The sequence below is a fragment of the Colossoma macropomum genome, unplaced genomic scaffold, assembly GCF_904425465.1.
Source record: "Colossoma macropomum unplaced genomic scaffold, Colossoma_macropomum, whole genome shotgun sequence".
Taxonomy (NCBI): Eukaryota; Metazoa; Chordata; class Actinopteri; order Characiformes; family Serrasalmidae; genus Colossoma; species Colossoma macropomum.
The window spans coordinates 4,018,315-4,034,696 of NW_023494802.1; the positions used below are offsets into that span (position 1 = coordinate 4,018,315).

A 16,382-nucleotide genomic window follows, 5' to 3' on the forward strand; every position below is an offset into this window, starting at 1 on the left:
GTTTTAGCGCCAAACTGGGTCTGCCGTACTGTTTACTGTACCAGTCAATGTGGAATCTCGCATCAAGCAGTGGAAAACAAGCATGATCTTGTAAGTAGTCCCATTTGAAACAAGCCTTTACTGAACCTAGCACGTTACAGTGCATTGAGGCCTGGTTTTCCGCTGTCGTTCTGGCTAATAACCCCATCAGGAAACCATAAATAAGCATGACACCGAGCAAAACAGTCCTGTTTGATCCCTTAATTCCAGGAAGAGCATGAGTCTAAAGAAGTAATGAAGCCCTGGAGGTATGTCTCACAGTTTAAAGTCACAACACGCACATGACAATCAGCGCTGACTGTAAAGTATGAATTCTGTGGAAGAAATGTCATGCATTCCTATAAAGACCAGGTGCTGGAACAGGTCTGAACAGCCTCTCTGTGGTAGCATTTGGCTGTCCACTGACTTCAGACAGACATGAGAGTGCTATGTAATATGTTATAGCTACAGTAAACACCAGACAAAATCAAAGTAACACTAAGGACAACTTACACAGAATTTCTGGGCCTAATTCGGATACTAGCTGAATGATGACACGCTGATTAATAACTAATTTGTTTTATGTCACTATAAGTCTTTAGTGTGTTTCCTCCCTTGGCTATATTTCAGTTACAAACACCGCTGACATTTTCATGATATAGCTTCAGGGCATTATACACTATATGGACAAAAGTATTGGGACACCTTCACATTACACCTACAGGACCTTTTATGACATCCCATTCTACATCTGTAAGCATTAATATGGAGCTGCCCCCCCTTTGCAGCTCTAACAGCTTCCACTGTCTGTGTCTAAGGGAATTTTTTGTCCATTCATCCAGAAGAGCATTTGTGAGGTCAGACACTCATGTTGGACGAGAGGACCTGGCTCACAATCTCTGTTGTAGTTCATCCCAAAGGTGTTTGATGGGATTGAGGGCCAGTCAAGTTCTTCCACACCAACCTCACCCAGCCATGCCTTTATGGACCTTACTTTGTGCACTGGGGCTCAGTCCTGCTGGAACAGAAAAGGGCCTTCCCCAAACTGTTCTTCAGGGGTTGGTCTAAGCCCCTTATTTCCAGTAAAGGGAAACAGGGCTTCAGCAGACCAAGACATTTTGGACAAGTGTACACTTCTAACTTTGTAGGAACAGTTTGGGGAAGACCCTTTTCTGTTCCAGCTTGACTGAGCCTGTGTACAAAGCAAAGTCCATAAAAGCATGGCTGGGTGAGTTTGGTGTGGAACACCATCAAACACCTTCGGGATGAACTAGATCAGAGATTGTGAGCCAAGCCCTCTCGTCCAACATCAGTGTCTGACCTCACAAATGCTTTTCTGGATGAATGGCAAAAATTCCCACAGACACACTCCAAAATCTTGTAGAAAGCTTCCCAGAAGAGTGGAAGCTGTTATAGTTGTAAAGGGGGGACCAACTCCATATTAATGTAATTGATTTAGGATGGGATGTCCTAAAAGGTCCTGTAGGTGTAAGGTGTAGGCGTCCCAATACTTTTGTCCATATAGCGTATCTAATACCCTCAGAAATATCTCCTGAAAAATGAAGAATGTGTACCTTATGGCTGTTTTGGCTGGAAATTAAATAAATCAACGGTGATCTCTGAGTTTTGCACAGTGCTGTATATAAAAATGGATTGGATGTACCAGAACTGACCTCGGCAATAACAGAATCATAAATATTTTGAAATAAAATGACCTCTTTTTAATGTTGCTATCTGCAATCGCACTCTGGGGAGGCTGATATCAAAATATTATGAGTCTGTAATATGGAGAAAAATAACACTCTAACTATCTTGTATAAATATGCTACGTTTTCATGCCAGAGTGAAACCCCATGCTGTTCCTCCGGCCCATCCTCTGGATGCCAAAACTCATCTAACGATATTCATCTAGAAGTACTCATATTCTCATGTTCTGAGAAGCATCTCTAGCATTTTTATGAGGAACTCCATCTTTCAGCAGGACTGGGGAGTCTAGGTCAAAGAGAAGATAAGGAAAACATGCATCATTGTGGTTTTGCTCAAGGCTTGCAAAATGGAATATGTATAACTATGGAAACTGTTTCTGTTCAGGATGGTTTCTGGGATGTAATCAACACCATTTCTGGAACTTCTCACTTTTAAACTTATTTTTCTTATTTGCATCATAACTCCCCTGTCTGGTGTGGCCCAGAGGAGGATGGGTTCCTCTTTCAAGTCTTGGTTCCTGTTTTTTTCTCTTTAGGATGTTTTAAGTGAACTGAACTGAATGGAACAGTTACCTTTAATGCATATTTACACAGAAAGACACATTATAGTTGGTATTTGTTTATATTCTTAATGCATCAAGTCTTATAATCCACAGTGGGGGATAATAAAATGTTTAGTACAGTCCTAATAGCTCAATAAGCTAGAAAGGATATTTTTACCTAAGGGTAGGCAATATGGCAAAAATATAATACTACAATGCTTCAAGACCTGGTATTCATCACAATGTTTAGTTTTTGTGAAGTTTGCTAAGTTGAAAGTGTTTGTTTAAAAACTATATGTATGAATACAGTGATTTTTCTTCAACTTTTCAGATGCTGCAATCCACTAAATCCAATTAACTAGAAAAAATGTATAATAATGACAGTTAATGAAATATCTGTTCGCTCTTACTTAATAATGAACTAATCATAAACGAATCAGGTCTTTACAGTTATTAGTTAATAAAGTAACAATCTACATAATGTAGTTATGTTATAACTGAAGTTTGGGTGGAGAAACATGCCTGAAACCCCTCCTTCTTCCAGTCTAACACCTTATAAATTCAGATCCTCACCTTCCGTTCCCCTGACAAAGCGTTCCCAATCCCCACCACCACCCCATCTCCTCCCTGTTCCTCAGTCCTACATCAGTCCTACCACAGCTATGAGGGGGCGTCTGACCTTCTAGCTACAGGCAGAAGCTGCCCAGAACTCCAGCCCGTTTTACAAATGATGTATAAATTATATGTAAACAATCTGTAGCATTTTTGCATCTCATAATCTAAAGTGAAAAAAATCAGTTTACTTAAATCTCTATGTCCATTTATAAAGCTCTTTACAGTAGAATAAGACATATTAATCCATCGTTGAGGGTCTAGGCATGACCTGATCGGTTTTATTAAACTTACAGCAATAACAAACACTGCAAACAAGATGCAAACTAAAATATGAGAGCTACTTGTACCAAAGACAAGAATAGAAACCACCTGGGAAAGGAGGGGTAACAAACTACACACGGCTGGAAATACTTATGCATATTTTACACAATGACAGAAAACAGCAGCACACAGAAAGCACAGATTCTACATACTGATATGTTTACTGTGGCCAACATGTGTCACAAAGATAGCAGACGGTTTTGGGCTGATTCTGGCTTTCCTATGTGAGTGTTGGTTGACTATCAGGTAGATGTTAGGTTAGAATATAGATGTTAGGTTAGAATATAGAATCTCCAGATCCTGGAGAGCTTCATACCATTTTGCCTTGTGTCTAAATTTGTGGGACAATTGTGGCGTGAATATTGTGGACCAACAATGTAGTTGGGCCATACTGGCACCAGATTTGGTCCTTTAGTTCTACTCACTTTAAAGTGTGTTGGCCAGATCTGGGCCAAGGACCCAGCCCTATACTGGACCAGAACAAACCAAGGATGTGGCCCACAAGTGAGCCATTAAAAATTTGCTGACTGGGCATAACTCGGCAGATTTAAACGAGGACCATCTGCAAATTCTAAGAATGTCTTGTCAGCAAGATGCTCAATTTCACAGAGTTGAACAGGCCTAACTGTGCTCTTTGTAATGAAACACACAGTTGATCAGTGTTCTTTAACTTGAATGGCCAGGGCCTGTCAGCAGGTCCAAAATTTCAGTACACACTTCTAAAACCTAAGAATAAATCAGCTAATCAATTAGCACTGTATTCCACGTTGCTGAATAATAAGCATCAGTTTGTCACAAGCCTGGAATTTTAAGGGGTTAAGTACTGAAGGTATTCACACTATACTGAGAAAAGCATATTGTGACATAATGTGACATCTATAAGTGACATAATGTGACATCAACAACTATTAGTATCATCATTTTGCCTACCTCTGCGCACTTAAAATGATGGTTCTTCAAGGGTTTTGTAAAGAAAATGGTTCTATATAAAACCATGAACACTCAAAGAACCTTTTGCATGATTAAAGAGCTCTTTGATCTTGAAATGGTTCTTCAGACTGATGGAGAATGTGTGTCTTGAAGAACCATCATTTTTAAGTGCATATTTTCACCTCTCTGCCCTTATGACCCCATGATCCTGTTTACTAGGCTGAAATACCCACATGGCACACTTAATTTTGGACATGGTAGATGTTCTTTTTACACATTATTCCTAGGCAATATAATTAATGTGTTGGAGATGTCTGTTCCTCTTTGTATCAGAAAATTTCAGCCTACTGCAATCAATAATTCCTTTGATGTGCATATGAGACACAATGTATGGCGGAATGACAAGTTTGACAAGACTGCAGGGTTGGACGAAACAGCTCTTGTTGTTGCAATGACAGGGAGGAGATTATGCTATTACACCGAAAAAGAATGTATCTTGACTTCCTCTGTACACAATTGTAGGACATGAGTTTCTTGCTGGACCAAATTGTGTTATTTTCAGCATTATACTGTAGAAGAGGGGTGGATAACACAGTTCATGTGACATGAAAAGCACAGCTTAGTGTGCTATCTGCTGCAATGTTAGTCATGAAAGGCCTTTTATAGATAAATCATGTGTGTCAGAATACCAAGTGCTCTTCTGACATTAGCATTGATTGCAGAAAAAGAGAAAGGTTATCAGCGTAGGTCTATATTTGAATTCTCATAATAGTCAGTCCAGTTAACAGGGTTAAACCTCAAAGACTGACCCATACCTACACAAATTACCAGCGGTTGTTAGGTTTAGCAGTGTCGGACTGGTTTATTGAAACATCCAGTGAATGTGATATGTCACTAATTAGCACGCTGCTAACTGTATGCCTAAACCATCTCACTTTCCTTAAAACACATCAGGTTGTGACTGATCACCCAGAATAAAAATATTAATAAATCCCTGACAAAAAAAGCTTCTCTCACCTCCTTGGTTCTCTGGCTCTGCATACAGCTCATTTCCGTCCTCCTCCTTCTCCTCTTGGACCTCTGTTTGTGAAAGCCTGGGAGTCTCACGTTCCTTCAAACTCATGATTGGTGAGGTGGTAGGGCTGCTCTGCGTTTTAGGGCTGGTGTATTCTGGGCTTGAGGAGTGAAGCTTTGTGTCAGAGTGTTTCACATGCTTCCCAGTGCCTCTGTGATGTGTGCCATGGCTGTTCCTATGGATGTGATGAATAGTATTCGCTGTTTCTTCTTCATCCAAGAAGCTATGTGTGGCAGCCCTTGATTGGACAGGTCTCTCTGTTTGGATGCGCTGCGTCGTCTGTGCACCAGCAGTTTCTGGCTCAGAATGAGGGCTCTCAGGTACTAAGTCCTTTTTAGAAGTTACCGTCTGGCCTTCTTGATGTGCTGTAGTGGCGGGAACCAGTGGTGAGGGAGAATTCATGGTTTCTTCAGCGACATATGTGCCTAGCATTTCTCTAAGCTCTTTTCTGATGTCTTTGTGTAGAGCATCATGGGAAAACTGAGCTTCAGACCTGACAGTTGAAGAAGATCGAATGGAATCTTCTGGCTTTGACATTGAGGTGGTTTCCGGGAAGTAGTTGTAGTCTGCAGTCTCGACAAACTCCGAAGGGCTGTCAGTGAAGACGGGTAAGGAATTACTTGGGAATCCAGGATGATGTCTGGTGGGGAAGTCGACAGGACCTTCATGTTTGGTGATATGAAGCTCATTCCGGGCCTCTTCCTTCTCTTCATGGTCTGTGGGCTGGATGGGTTCCTTGACCATTTCTGAGTCGCAGTTGGGAATAGGGGAACACATCAGGTCACCTCCATCGTTCGGGCAGTGACACACCTGACATGGATCCATATGGAAGGAGTGGCCAGCTTCGTACCTCTGGTTTCTGTAGATGCACCCGACCCGCAAGCAATGGGGACAACTCTCGGTAGATTCAGAAAGGTCAATACAGTTAGCCGGGATTTCAGGGCAAGGAATGAAGTGGCATCCTATCTTCCCTCCACCCTCAGGGCAAGAGCATTCTGTGCTGCCAAAGTCTACTAAGTAAAACTCTCCTTCAGGAACCTTCCCGTTTTTGAATCCCGCACTGATGCAGTCGTAATACTGATAACCTTCGCAAGTGCATCCTCGGCGCAAACAAGTAGCACAGCACTCTCCTTCCTCCAACATCTCCTCAATGCAGTTCTCCAAAATTGGACACTCTACTCCAGTGCAGTCCTTTTCACCAAGGCACATTTGGAGGCAAAATAGTAGTAAAGTGCAACTGATGCCTGTCAACTGAACCCAAATTTGCTTGTTCATTCTTGCACTGGACTCTTGATTTACCGAATCCACCAGCACTTAAAACCATACAGGGGCTCCCTTATGCTCTGACCGCTGCTGACCTACAATGTAGAATGAGAGAGACGTGTTATTGCTACCAGCACGTTTCCTGTCATGCTGTTTCATCTAACCTAAATCGACAACTTGTGTGGGGGCTATTAGTAAAAGTGAACTGAGTCAGGCATCTACAGCCATATGGGTGTCACAGAAGCCTGACATAACATCAACATTTCAAAACTAGCAGCGTTACATTGTAAAATAGTTTTAAGATAACACAGAGCCATATGTTTAACATGAAACTTTGCATGCATGTGCTAATTCAAACACATCATAACTTAAGCTAGACATATAAGTGAAACAGTGTTCTTTTAGTGTGATGGTAGTTTACATATGGGGTCAAAGACCATTAAAACGTACGAGGCTGAAACAATTATAAGCTTTTATAATTTAGCTGAATTTGCAATTTAGCTATAGGAATGTCTTGAAACTACAACTTTCATGTAACATAAAATATGCAATGAGGGAAAAGTGAGACAGCACAAAATGCCTTCATATGACCTTTAAAGCCTCTTTTGCTAGAGAGAGATGTAGAAAACAAGGCATATGTACAAAAACTACATTTATAGCAGTGACATGCATTCACTTCATCACATTTGTAGAGACTACACATACTACTGCGGTCAGAGACCACCTTTTGTTTATTTAACTACCAATACTTTAGCCCATTAAAATCCCAGGCTTATTATATGCAAGGGCTTATCATTTCAGTAACTGCTCCTTCAATGTAAGTGAATTACATTACCTACAATGTAATTCAGTAAATACAGACTACAAGGCAAACTGGCAGAGTTATTCTGAGGTTATAGAAGTGTGTAGTAAAACGTTGTACCCACTGGTGAGTTCTGGCCATTTGAGGGGTTAAGTACTAGTTACTTATTTTCAGTGTAAGGAAAAAATAAAACATTTAAACAAAAAATTACCAAAAAAAAAAAACTCTGCAACTATTAAAATACAATAGAATTGTTTCAGCATTTAATGTGTCCACACTTTGCCTTCAGCTTTACAAAAAAAAACCTGCAGGGATATTTTTTCCACACCTCTAAGGTTCAGTCTTAGTAGTTGGTTGTATTTTCTGCTTCTCACAATCAAAGTAATCTCAATAACATTCAGTGATGTTGAGGTCTGGACAGTTCACTCACATGTGGTGGATAGTCCATTCGCATGGGATGGACAGCCCATTCACATGGAGTGTACATCCTTTCAGGCCCATAACACTGAGTGGAAGGATGGACAGAAACGGCTGTGGATGTTTTCAGATCTGAAGCAGCTTGATTTTCTCCTCTCTCTCAAAGATGAAAGCTTTAAGTGCTGTTAAAGTGCTGATGGGGACAGTTCTGGTGTCTACCAGGTCTTCCAGGTGGTTGTTAGGAGTCACAATTTCTCTACAGCTTTTAATCATTTTCTGAACTCCAGTTCTGGAAACTTAATTGCTGTTTTGACCGAAAATGAAATAAACTAAGTGTGGTCACTGTATAGAATATTAATTTTTGCTATATGATATAAATCATTATACTGCAACTAGGTGTGATCCATAGCCTTGATTACCATGCAAATCTACATCCTGGACAAAGCCTACCACCAAAATGGAATAAACCCTCCCACTTTTTAAAGCTGTTTGTGTTCTTCAAACAATCCGTCGTTTTCTTCAAATAAACAAAGTTGTGACAGAGTGGCATTTACTTGTGAACATTAGGCCTTTTATCCTGCTATAATGTTGGACACCACCAATCAGGGATTCCCTCCACTGATCTCTGCAGTGGAACCGTACTTCACCCACACATCCCTGGAACTTGAGACACCATCTCTCATAAACAGCACTTTGACTCCAGAGGCTGCAAGGCTAATGTTAATGAGAAACAGGCACCAAGGAGACCTCAATGAGTCTAGTAATGGAAAACAGCCCCCATTTACAATAATAAACACCACACGTACCTGCAGCCATAAAGATCTGCCAGCAGACTTCCATTAGACTTCAGTGTATACATTCACACTGCACTTCAATGGCAGTTCAATGGTTGCTTGCATTTAACATATTTAGTGAATTTTGGCCTTATGTTTTCACTTAAACACCCTTTTATCTTAAACTGTAAATAGTTCACTATTTCTATTCTAGACTCTTTCAACATAATTTTTTATGCAGTTTCAATTAATATTTACACCCACAAATTTTACATACACCAGCGCATATTCTAGCCCAACAAGTAACAACAAAAACAGAGCAACAGCAATGAAAATGGCAGATTATGTGCAGAAATGGTATTGTTTCAAGATGCGAAGGGGATCTCCGCACTTTTCGTACCCTTCCCAAGGAACTGAACTGTTTCTATTCAACAGCTTCTTAATCAAATGTTAGTTCCACCTTAAACAGTACAGCTTATATAAGTACCAGAATGTAGCATCATTTTAGGGGGAACAAAAAATTCTCAAAACAAGCTGGTGAATAGAAAGCCAACTTTAGCTTCCACATCTTTAACAGGATCCTGGAAAACTTTAATTCAAAGTTGTTAGTTTGCTCTGCACATTTCAATCTGGACAGTTTCTCAAAACGTGGACAACATACAGCGTATCAGTATCATTTGAATCAATATTGGCTTCACTAGAGTTTGACACCGAAGGGGCTGAAGATGGGGCAGCTCCATCTTATTAGCATCACAAACCCAACCACAACCTGTAAGTAGCTGCCATGCTGTGTGATTTTATCCAGTTACGAACTAGCTTACAAGAAGACAGCTTGTTTCATTCTGGGGCCAAATCTTAGGGCTGGAAATGGGCTTGTAAAACTACATCTGGGCATTTTTCATCCCACATGTTCTATTTAGACATCAGAGAACAATTTCAAATACTGAATAAATGCATTCTGTGGCACCTTTAACAAATCCACACAGTTGTGAGGATTTGGGCATGCAATTTGCATCATGCTAATTGGTAGGTTAGAAGCTTGCCTTACTTGTTAGCTACATTAGCATCATAGCTGCAGCACAAAACTGAAGAAGCAAACTTCAGACACCAAACATGTCTTGGCTGATCAACTACATTAGGGGTAAGGAGGGAAACTGTGGACATTTTCACCAAACAATCACTTTAGCTTTAGATTAAAGAAGTGAATATGGTTTGGTGCACTGGATTTGTAGTATTTGTAGTAGCGGTATTGTTTTTGTCTACATTTCTTAATTGTGTAAAGGACATTTCAACAATTTTAGAATCATGTAGCTCTGACTGAGAAGACATACTGTGTATGGAGCCTCAGGCCTATAAACCAAGAAACACAAACCAGGTGTTTTCTATATTTGCCTTCCTGTTTCACTGCTGCAGGCACCTCTTTATTCAATGACCCAGACTAGAAGATACATTTCATTAAAGAGTTCAGACCACACATAGATCTCACGATGCCACACTGTAGTGAATTTAAACAGTGACTGGTTTTCTGAGATGTTCTAACTCACATTGTTCAATACTTAATAGGTGAACAATATATAGAACATACATTTCATAGTTTCACTCAACTTGCCCACCAGATGGGTCACATTTTATTACACAATGCCACCTGGCATTTTCATATCTCCCAGCTCAGGCCAGCTGTGGCATTGCTTGGTTTTGAACCCACAATCTCCTGATAATGGAGCAAATGCATAGATTATTACACCACATGGGGGGCTGACTTAAAATTCTACACCGCATTATGAGTTTACATAACAGAATGTAAGACACTCCTTTTAACTTAATATTAACTTAATATTTGTTGTTCAGTCAACTCTAAGATTTAAGCCACAATGTTTTAATTTTTCATTTTTCAAATTTAAGTTGTATTTTTAACAGTGGACTTAAAGCTTTCATCTTTGAGAGAGAGGAGAAAATCAAGCTGCTTCAGGTCTGAAAACATCCACAGCCGTTTCTGTCCATCCTTCCACCGTGAGAAGACGACTCAGCACTATGGGTCTGAAAGGATGTGTAGCTGTCAAGAAGCCTTTACTGAGAAAAGGAGACAGACAAAAAGAACTATACTCTCAGCAAAAAAGGTTCTATGTATTGTTAAAAAAGTATTCTTTGACTCGTAACAACAGTGGAACCCTTTTTGCTGCTATATAGAATCATTTTAAAATGGTTCTTTAAGAACCATGTACAGATGTTTTTTCATCAGAGAGAACAATTTGACTATGCACAGAACCAGTTATGCATTCAACATAGAGCCATTGCCTTGACAAAATAAGGCAATAGTTCTACATTTAGAACCATCACCCACTTTATTAGAAACACCTTCCTTGTACTTTCACTCACTGGCCACTTTATTAGAAACAGCCCCCTTGTGCTTCCACTCACTGGCCACTTTATTAGAAACACCTTCCTTGTACTTCCACTCACTGGCCACATTATTAGAAACACCTTCCTTGTACATCCACTCACTGGCCACTTTATTAGAAAAACCTCCCTTGTACTTCCACTCACTGGCCACTTTATTAGAAACACCCCCCTTGTACTTCCACTAACTGGCCAATTTTTTAGAAACACCCCCCTTGTGCATCCACTCACTGGCCACTTTATTAGAAACACCTTCCTTGTACTTCCACTCACTGGCCACTTTATTAGAAACACCTCCCTTGTACTTCCATTCACTGGCCACTTTATTAGAAACACCTTCCCTTTGCTTTCACTCACTGGCCACTTTATTAGAAAAACCTCCCTTGTACCTCCATTCATTGGCCACTTTATCAGAAACACCTCCCTTGTACTTCCATTCACTGGCCACTTTTTTAGAAACACCTCCCTTGTGCTTCCACTCACTGGTCACTTTATTAGAAATACCTCCCTTGTGCTTCCACTCACTGGTCAATTTATCAGAAACACCTCCCTTGTACTTCCACTCACTGGCCACTTTTTTAGAAACACCACCCTTGTGCTTCCACTCACTGGCCACTTTATCAGAAACACCTCCCTTGTACTTCCACTCACTGACCACTTTAATAGAAACACATACCCTGCATTTCCAATAACTGGCCACTTTATTAGAAACATACCTTGTGCTTGTAAACCTTTTTTAAAACTATACATCTGAGGTGTGATGTAAGGTTTTATCAACTAATGATTTGTAATTGGGATTATTTGAATTGTAAAACGCAGAAACTGCAACCAACTTCAAGGACTGAACTTTGGAGGTGACTGAAAATTAACTAAATAATAGGTGGTCTCTAACATTTTCACACTACTGTACTTTGAATTGAATTTCTCACACTACTTTTCTTCTATCTGTGTCAAGCACAAGGCTGTAACTACACTTCTGAGTGTTTTTCTTAGCAATGGACATACATCAAAAATGCGCTGTTCAGGTGCCCCACAGGTTCTCCATGTAAGAGCATGTCAGCGCACAGATGACAGCATGTAGTGAGTTGTTACAAAGGGCAAAAGTCATCCCTGCTGACATGTTATATGTTCATCAATAGACACCTTCCTTGCTCTTGTGTAGGTTTGTGTACAGTGAGACCTGCTGGAACGTGTCCTCAGCTTACAGTCTCTCCTCTACTTCCACATTAGAGCGTACAGTCAGTATTTATTGCCTCTGGGAGGACACCAGGCCGAAATAGGAAAGTGAGACAGTTTAGGCAATAATGTTTTTAATCCTTCTGAATTAAGTGCTCTCTTAAAAGAAGGCTAATGTTTCTCTCATGACTTCAAATTAATAATAGAATAAGCAGAGAATAAATGTTTCTCAGCCAATGTGTTATTAGATTAATTATTCATGCTGGATTTTCTAGTGGACAAACAATCTGAACAAGTGCTAAACATTTATTTCTATTGAATGGCCACTTTATTACAAACACCGACCTTGGACTTCTATTAACCGGCCACTATATCAGAAACATCTACTTTGTACTTCCACTGACTGAAACACATATGTTGTACACCCATTTTGTGCTTCCACTTACTGGCCACTTTATTAGAAACACATACCTTGTGCTTTCACACACTGGCCACTATATTAGAAACATCTACTTTGTACTTCCACTTACTGGTAACTTTAACAGAAATACACCACTTGTAATTTGAATCACTTGTCACTTTATCTATCTACCTCATAGGCCAACTATATAGGTGTACAGTTACTGTGTCCCATCTGTTGTCATGCATTTGTCAGCTAACTTCTGCCGATCATCATCGGTCAGTTTCTCACCACAGGACCACTGTTCAACCAGTTGGGAGTGGTCCTCAACACAGAAATATTCTGGCAATAGCAGCTCTGTGGTGAGAAACTGACTAACACAAATTGTGCATCAACAGATGAGCCGGACTATAAAACAGCAAGGTGGAGCTGCAAGAGAGGGCTTTCTAATAAAGTGCCTGGTAAATGTATGTATGTTATGTGAAGACAATGTTCTCTGTGGAGCTGAGAAAGTCCAACACAAGCTCTTTCAGATGTTATGTTTGAAAAGTGCATGAGGTTTCCGCCACAAACTGCCACTGTAAGCACATGGAGAAGACTTACACGCATTAAACCTCTGGAAAAACCTCCCATACTGTTAATAGATCAGAAGTCAGAAGAATAGAACAGACAGGGCCAAACAAAAGCATGCCGCTGATACAAAATGCAGATCAGAAAAGTGGGATTTATTGTTTAAGCTGGCAGCTTCCCAGCAGCCCTTCTGCCATAAACTTATCAGGTCTGTATATTCATAGTAGGTTACTAAATTTAAATCAGTTGTGCACTGAAATGCTTAATACAGCAAGACAGTACGGATTTTCCATCATTTTAGCCAAACATGTTTAACAAATGAGCCACTTTTATTTCTGCATGTATACTGGAATGTATATTGGAGAGGAGCAATCAGAGCTATCAGTGTCCTAACCGTTAAGATGAGCAGTTTATCTGTGAGCCTTTGATGTTAATTTGATAAGGCATTGATTTTAGATATCTCACTCCAGTCTTCACAGCACCCGTCCATTAAAGATACAGCAAACATCAAAATATCAGAGAAAAACTTCAGTGTCAGTGATTCAATAGAGACAGAGAGAGACAGACAGACAGACAGAGAAGGAGAAATAATGTGTGAAAGAGAGAGATAGAGGGAGAGAGAGCTCATACATATCTATCTCTCTCTCTCTCTCTCTCTCTCTCTATATATATATATATATATATATATATATATATATATATATATGTATATACACGATCGGGCTTAACATTATGACCACCTCCTTGTTTCTATGCTCATTGTCCATTTTATCAGCTCCACTTACTATATAGGTGCACTTTGTAGTGCTACAATTACAGACTGTAGTCCATCTGTTTCTCTGCATACTTTGTTAGCCCCCTTTTACCCTGTTCTTCAGTGATCAGGACCCCCACAGACCCTCACAGAGCAGGTACTATTTGGGTGGTGGATCATTCTCAGCACTGCAGTAACACTGATGTGGTGGTGAAGTGTTAGTGTGTGCGCTGCGCTGGTCTGAGAGGATCAGACACAACAGTGCTGCTGGAGTTTTTAAACACCTCAGTGTCACTACTGAGCTGAGAATAGTCCACCAACCAAAAATATCCAGCCAACAGCGTCCTTTGGGCAGCGTCCTGTGCCCACTAATGAAGGACTAGAGGATGACCAACACAAACTGTGCAGCAGCAGATGAGCTGTCGTCTGACTTTACATCTACAAGGCAGACTGACAAGGTAGGAGTGTCTAACAGAGTGGACAGTGAGTGGACACAGTGTTTAAAAACTCCAGCAGCACTGCTGTGTCTGATCCACTCACCCCAGCACAACACACAATAACACACCACCACCACGTCAGTGTTACTGCAGTGCTGAGAATGATCCACCACCCAAATAGTACCTGCTCTGTGAGGGTCCATGGGGGTCCTGATCACTGAAGAACAGGGTAAAAGGGGGCTAACAAAGTATACAGAGAAACAGATGGACTACAGTCTGTAACTGTAGAACTACAAAGTGCACCTATATAGTAAGTGGAGCTGATAAAATGGACAATGAGCATAGAAACAAGGAGGTGGTCATAATGTTATGCCCGATCGGTGTATATATATATATATATAAATATATAGTGAGAGAGAGAGAGAGAGAGAGAGAGGCAGACAGGGAGATAGAAAGAGATAATGTTAGAAAGAGAGTGTAAGAGAGAGAAAAAAGAAAAACAGTGTGTGAGAGAGAAGATGACACAGCAAGTGAGAGAGAGAGAGAGAGAAAGAGAGAGGCAGACAGATGGAGAATAAGAGAGAACACGTAAGAGAGATAAGGTAAGAGAGTGAGACTAAGAGAGAAAGTTGAGAGAGAGAGAGAGAGAGAGAGAGGCAGACAGATGGAGAAAAAATGAGACAGAACGTGAGAGACAGACAGACAGGTACAGAGAAACGGAGAGAGAGAGAGAGAGATTTGTTGCATCTGGTCACAACCAATAACGCAATAAGGCAATAAGACTTGTTCCTTTCACTCTTTCTATCTTTTCTTTCTTTTCTTTCACTCTTTCTTTCACTCTTTCTTTCTTTCTTTCTTTCTCTCGATAATTAATTATCTTACATTTATCTTACATTTATCTTACATATTTATCCTACAGTTTCCACACTTTGTTTCTCTTTTTACACCCATGTCTGTGTCAATTGCTGTGGAAAGAACAGAACCTACTCCATTCAAGCAGTGCTGAGAGAAACAGAACAATATAGAGTGAGAGAGAGAGAACGGTAGACTGAAATAAAGAGAGGGAAAAAGAAAGAGAGAAAGATGAACTGAAGGAATTGTGGAACTACTAACACTGCACACTCTAAAAACATTTCCACTATGATCCATTCACTTCACTTCACTGATACACATCGTTCACTGCTCCTCAAACAAACTGCAGCCGCTGAAGAGCTCGCGTTTATGACTGCGTTCACTTCTGTTCTTCCATCGAAATATAGTCCGAGGTTCTGTTACTGCGCTTAACTGTGACTTATTCCTGCATATGAACTCTACAGACTTACCTGAAGTGCTGAGCTCCGTTATGCGCCTCTGCCCGCTGAGCGTAGAGCTTTACTCCTCCTGCAACTGACGATGTTTTTGCTTTTCCCACCCGTTTTCAGAAGAGCCACGCCTCGTGCGCTGTGATTGGATAGTAGGTGGCCAATAGGCGGATCGCTGGAGAGGACAAATTATTAGCCAATCGTAGCACTGGAAGAGGGACCCTACTAGCCAATCCTTACACGGGGTTGGAGAGAAAGGATAATATTAGCCAATCCCAGAGTTCACCTGAATACAAGTGGGAAACACAGTAAAGCTAAGTTCTCTCAGTGGGAGGGACACATGCTTCACTCACTCTCCCTCAACCAGGGGATGAGTTAGGTCAGGGGTGTCAAACTCAACCAGTAAAAGGGCTATGTTAAAAAATCGCATCTAATCTGTGGGCCAGAGAAAAATGCTTTTATTTTATTGTTCATTTATGTTGTGCTATAAGCCGAACTGGCAATACAGTCACTTGTAGTAGACCTTGAAATATTACATGGACACTTGTTCAAAATTTAAACGTCTTTTAAACCTATTTGCTTGAACTAGACACCTGGCATCCTTTCTTTGCTGCAAGTTCATTAAGACTTGGGGTCAACTTCCGAGCTGCTGAGCTGACGTTGAACTGAAGCTGAAATGCATTGTGGTGATATGACTGGTGTGGAATTGTGCAGAACTCTGTAGAACTGAGGTGTAACTGCTGTCCTATAGACTGTTGTTGGGGTAGAAGAGTCAGAGCACATTACATTGCAATGCATGCTGGGGACTGTAGTGCAGCACATTGTGAAACTGGCTAAAACTAATAGAAAATTAAAATACTTTTGCAGGCTGGAAAGGATTGTGTG

At 40.5% G+C, this 16,382-nt stretch overlaps 1 protein-coding gene across 1 annotated transcript in view; it reads right to left on the bottom strand.

Moving 5' to 3' along the window:
• LOC118822717 (fibulin-2-like) overlaps positions 1-15,609 on the bottom strand; it is a 57,982-nt gene extending 42,373 nt beyond the window's left edge. The window contains exons 1-2 of the mRNA XM_036591957.1: positions 15,519-15,609; positions 5,150-6,565 (exon numbers count right to left, since the gene is read on the bottom strand). Coding sequence (XP_036447850.1) covers positions 5,150-6,482 — 1,333 coding nt within the window. The 5' untranslated portion in view covers positions 6,483-6,565; positions 15,519-15,609. The remainder of the gene's footprint in view (positions 1-5,149; positions 6,566-15,518) is intronic.
• Between the last annotated feature and the right edge of the window lie 773 nt (positions 15,610-16,382).